This window comes from Chiloscyllium plagiosum, unplaced genomic scaffold, assembly GCF_004010195.1.
Source record: "Chiloscyllium plagiosum isolate BGI_BamShark_2017 unplaced genomic scaffold, ASM401019v2 scaf_2561, whole genome shotgun sequence".
NCBI lineage: Eukaryota > Metazoa > Chordata > Chondrichthyes > Orectolobiformes > Hemiscylliidae > Chiloscyllium > Chiloscyllium plagiosum.
Genome location: NW_025209436.1, coordinates 1 through 4,430, shown reverse-complemented (window position 1 = coordinate 4,430; position 4,430 = coordinate 1). Strand labels below are relative to the sequence as shown.

General features: G+C 53.8%; 1 protein-coding gene across 1 annotated transcript; it reads right to left on the bottom strand.

Annotated features, from left to right (window-relative positions):
* Positions 1–922: 922 nt before the first annotated feature.
* On the bottom strand, positions 923–4,415 carry LOC122546792 (apolipoprotein E-like). The gene is made up of 2 exons (XM_043685426.1): positions 4,210–4,415; positions 923–2,536 (listed from the first exon to the last, which is right to left on the bottom strand). The coding sequence occupies exons 1-2, from the start codon at positions 4,413–4,415 to the stop codon at positions 1,876–1,878; spliced, it is 867 nt and encodes a 288-aa protein (XP_043541361.1). The 3' UTR covers positions 923–1,875.
* Between the last annotated feature and the right edge of the window lie 15 nt (positions 4,416–4,430).

The window sequence follows — 4,430 nt, the reverse complement described above, 5'->3', positions numbered from 1 at the left end:
CTCCTGTACTCAATACTCTGACCAATAAAGGAAAGCATACCAAACGCTGCCTTCACTATCCTATCTACCTGCGGCTCACACTCCCTTGTTGTGTTCTTGCAGCTCATTAACTCACCCTTCCATTAACTTGACTAACGTTGCTGCTTCTCAAACAACCAAATGGGATCAGGGATTGGGAGATGGTTTCCCTGAGTTAGGGGACCCCTTGTGACCGACTGAGGGAGGGGGTGGAATTAAGGAGGGGGAGCTCACTCAGGAGTTTCGGTGGGTGGGGGTNNNNCGTGGGGGGGAGCTGGGATCACAGTGGAGCAGAAATGCTGACCTGGGAGCAGGTCATGACCCAACCTATCTGGTTGGGTAACTCCCTGCTGCCCCCTCGAGCTCAGAGATTTTATCCTGGGGTGACTCTCCTCCTGCGCTGGCATTTTGCCCGTCAATACTGGCCCCACTTCACACTTGCACACGGTGGGGGAGAAACTAGCGGGAGGCCATTCAGCCCCTTCCAGCCTGCTGCACCATTCCACATCATCACAGCTGATCATCCAACTCAGTCCTCTGTTTCCATTCCCAACCCTTTCCCTATATACCCCTCGATCACTCCAAACTTAAGGATTAATTCTCCGCCTTCAATGTTTTGGCCTGATTTTCTGTTGGTTGGAATCCCTCATCCTGGCTGCCCACTCTCTGGGTGATCACGTTTCTCCTCATCTCAGTCTGACCCTGTATCCTCAGACCCTGACCTTTCCCCTCCCCCCACCCAGCTGGTTCAGAACTCCCGCCGGTCTCACCGGGAACATCCTTCCTGCGTTTACATCCTCCCTCAGATAAGGAGACCCTAAAGTGTAACTCGAGGGCTGGTCTCGGAGACAGCCGAGAAGCTGTGTTCCGAACATACAATGGGCAGAGAGAAAACACAAACCAGTCAGCATTGGAAAGGATTGTTTAATTGAGTTCATTACAATGAGCTTACACACCATTGAGACCCCTCCAGCCCTTAAGGAGTAATGTTACGGCCACATTTCACAGAGAAATTCCACACAGAAGAAAGTTATCTCCATCCCCAGATAATCGCCTCGATATTAAAGCAGAGCCTCCCCTGATCAGGTTTTGTTTTATTAATATGGCAGAGAGATTTCCTCAGTGTACAACCAGAAATGTTTCACGCTTAGGTACAGCATCGTAAAGACATGCAAACGTAGATCAGATTTACTATATCGCTCCGAATAAGGCAGGGGGAGAAATGTTTCATTACTTTTCAGATGTTTAGCACAGCGCAGTATGGAAGCAACTTTTCTGACTGGTAGAAGTATCATAAGACACATTTACAAAGTAGTTAACACAGAGGGGGACGGAGGGAGGGATTGTCTCATCATGTTTACAGAGAGAGAGAGGGGAATCATGTCTCTGTATTTACACAGTAGTTAACACAGAGGGGGACGGAGGGAGGAATTGTCTCATCATGTTTACAGAGAGAGAGAGGGGAATCATGTCTCTGTATTTACGATGTAGTTAACATGGGGAGAGTGGGAGAGAGGGAATCCTGTCACTGTGTTTCCGATGTAGAGAGAGGGGAGAGGGAGGTTTGGGGGAGTTGTCCCATCTCCTCAGGTAATGAAACGCAATTTGTTGGGAGGGGCCATCTGAACTGGCCAGAGCTTAACGACTCAAAAGGACAGGAACCTACAAGCACAAAGACTCCGCGGGTAACCTCAGCAGACCCTCCCATCCTGGTGGAATAGTGGCTGAGTGAGGCGGGCACAGAGAGGGTAACGTGGGAGCGACGGCTGGAAAAATGGGGGTTAGCCGGGAATGGGCTCTGAGTGCGGAGAGAGGGGAGAGCAGAGAGAGCGAGAGGGGAGAGAGAGAGAGAGAGAATTATGGGAGGGGGGAGTTGGAAGTCTCCATGAGGTCTCCCTCCAGACTAGGGGATGGGTTGAGTTTCTGATGGAGGTAGTCAATGAGATCAGAGAAACGTTGGGAGACGGTCTGCGCCTCAGCCTGGAACCAGTCGCGGATTTCCTCCATCTTGCGCTGGAAGGTCTCGCGAGCGTCGGCGGCGTTGCTGGAGATGTGTTCCTGCAGCGCTTCGGCCTTGGACCTGACATCCTCGGCCTGCTGGGCCAGGGACTGGTGGATGCTCTTCAGGTGCTGGCTGACCTTCTTCTCCACCGCTTGGCCGTAGGGGGCGGCCATGTCATGAAGGTCACTGAGCGTACGGTTCTGATGGTTCCGAAGCTCATCGGCGTACTCCTGGAACTTGGCGCGGATCGTGGCCTGGTCACGGTTGAGCCTCTTGCGGTACTTGCGGAGATACAAGCCAACAGTTTGACGCCACTCTGTCAGGTGCTGCTTGGTGACCAGCTTGACCTCGTCCATGTAGACCAACATGTTGGAGCGCATCTCCTCCAGGTCATGGTGCAGACGATCCTTCGCCTCCTGCAGGTCAGAGCCCAACTGCTCAGCGTAGGGTCCCAACTCAGACTGAAGGCCTGCTCCGGAGCTCTCAAGCTCAGACATGCAGTCGGAGATCATGGCACTGTGAAACACCGGGGACACAGGATTAATGACTCCAACGGGGAAGAGACAGCACAGAGCACAGACCTCGCGGGGCAGCGTGAGAGAAAGCCAGCCAGAAACACAACAACAGACAGGGAGAGTCTCTACGCAAGCTCAACAGAAACAACACTCTTGGTTGCCAACAATATGATGTTAGGAGGGTAAGAAGAGGGCAAACAAATTCAATAGCTCATTCCCCGGCAATTTCCAGGAAATCACGGCTGTGCCAAGATTGGTGATTGGATTTTGAGGCATGGGGGTGGGGTGACTGAACAAGGAAAATAAGTAGCTGAAAATGGTGGGAGCACAACAGGGCAAGGAGTGCCGCACTGTCCGAGGGTCAGTGCTGAGGGAGTGGGCACTGTCGGAGGGTCAGTGCTGAGGGAGCACCGCACTGTCGGAGGGTCAGTGCTGAGGGAGCGCCGCGCTGTGCGACCTATCTGACATTGTGATGAGTAAAGGGTCAGTATTTGCTCTTTCTATGAGATCCTCCCCCTCCTTTAGGGACACTCCGCGTCCCCACAGTGAGCCAGCGCCTGTGTTCTCTCTGTGTTCACAGCCTGGGTAAAGGGACAGAGTACGGGTGGGAGATTTTCCAGGGTTGTTCCTTATCCTGTGGACAATACATACGCCTGAAGGAAACACCTTCAGACAAGGAATGATTTAATTCATGAGGGCACTGAAGTTTGTCAGAGCCTTGCTGTTTGTGGATTAGCTTCCTCACTTCCGGCATCACGGCCTGTTTTGTCGCTGGAATTTCACCCTGTCACGTGGGGGGGTGGGGTGGACGAAGATACAAGACAAGGGAGCAGTCGATGAACGACAGGACAACAGGAAGCTGAGAGGGAGCTCGAAGTAATCACACACAGATCGCCGGGCAGAAAGCATTCCCGGAGCTTGCCTTTATCAGGCGTGTGGTAGACTCGGGAACCGGGGGGGGGTGATTGTGGAGACGGACAGGACCTTGGTGAGGCTGCAGTACTGTGTGGAGGTCTGCTCCCCCAGGACTACAGGAAGGATGGGGCTGTACAGGAGGGAGGGTGCAGAGGGAGGTTCACCAGGACAGTGCCCTGGGACGGAGCAGTTCAGCGAATGGGGAGAGAGATGGATTCGCTTGGGTTGCGTTATTTGGACCTGAGAAGTTTGATGGGGGGGTGGGGAACCGAATAAGGTGATGATGAGGGGCATGGACAGGGGGGATAGGAAGCATCCGTTCCCTTCAATGGCAAGGTCAATAGTGAAGGGGACAGGAGTGAAATGGCAGGGGTTTTGGAGGGATAATGAGTTCCATGGAAGAGAGCAATGCCAGGGAGGGTTGGTGAAGGCAGCGACCCTCGCACCCTTTCAAAAGGAGCGGCACTTGGAATCTCGTGGTATTCCAGTTGGCAGGAGAGTGTGGTTAGTACAGGCAGGATGGCACAGAGAGAATGGACTGAGGGTCTCTGCTGTGCAGGAAGACCACCACCATCTGACTGGAAATGGCCACTGAGTGTGAACCGCTTGGGACATCCTGAGGTGGCGTCAGTGCCAGGTGCTAGGGCAATGCAGCTCTGTGTTGTTGTGCGTCCCTGTGTGTGTGTGTGCGCATGCAGCCTGCTCTCGGCCTGTGGCCATTCCCCTCAGGCCATGCTAACCCACACACGGCGTACTCACGAGAGTTGCTTGTCCACCTCGGCGATTTGCAGTTGTTGGAGTAGCCCATGGGTGGACTGCGCCAGGTCACGGCTAAACGTCCAGAATTTCTCAACGGCATCTTCCCATTGGCTCCTGACAGGGGCCTGACTCAGGGAATCGGCCAGGGATCCTGAGGGAACACAACCACATCCCGATTCATCGAGGGTACGCTCATCCCTCACCATCCCCGAACACACCGC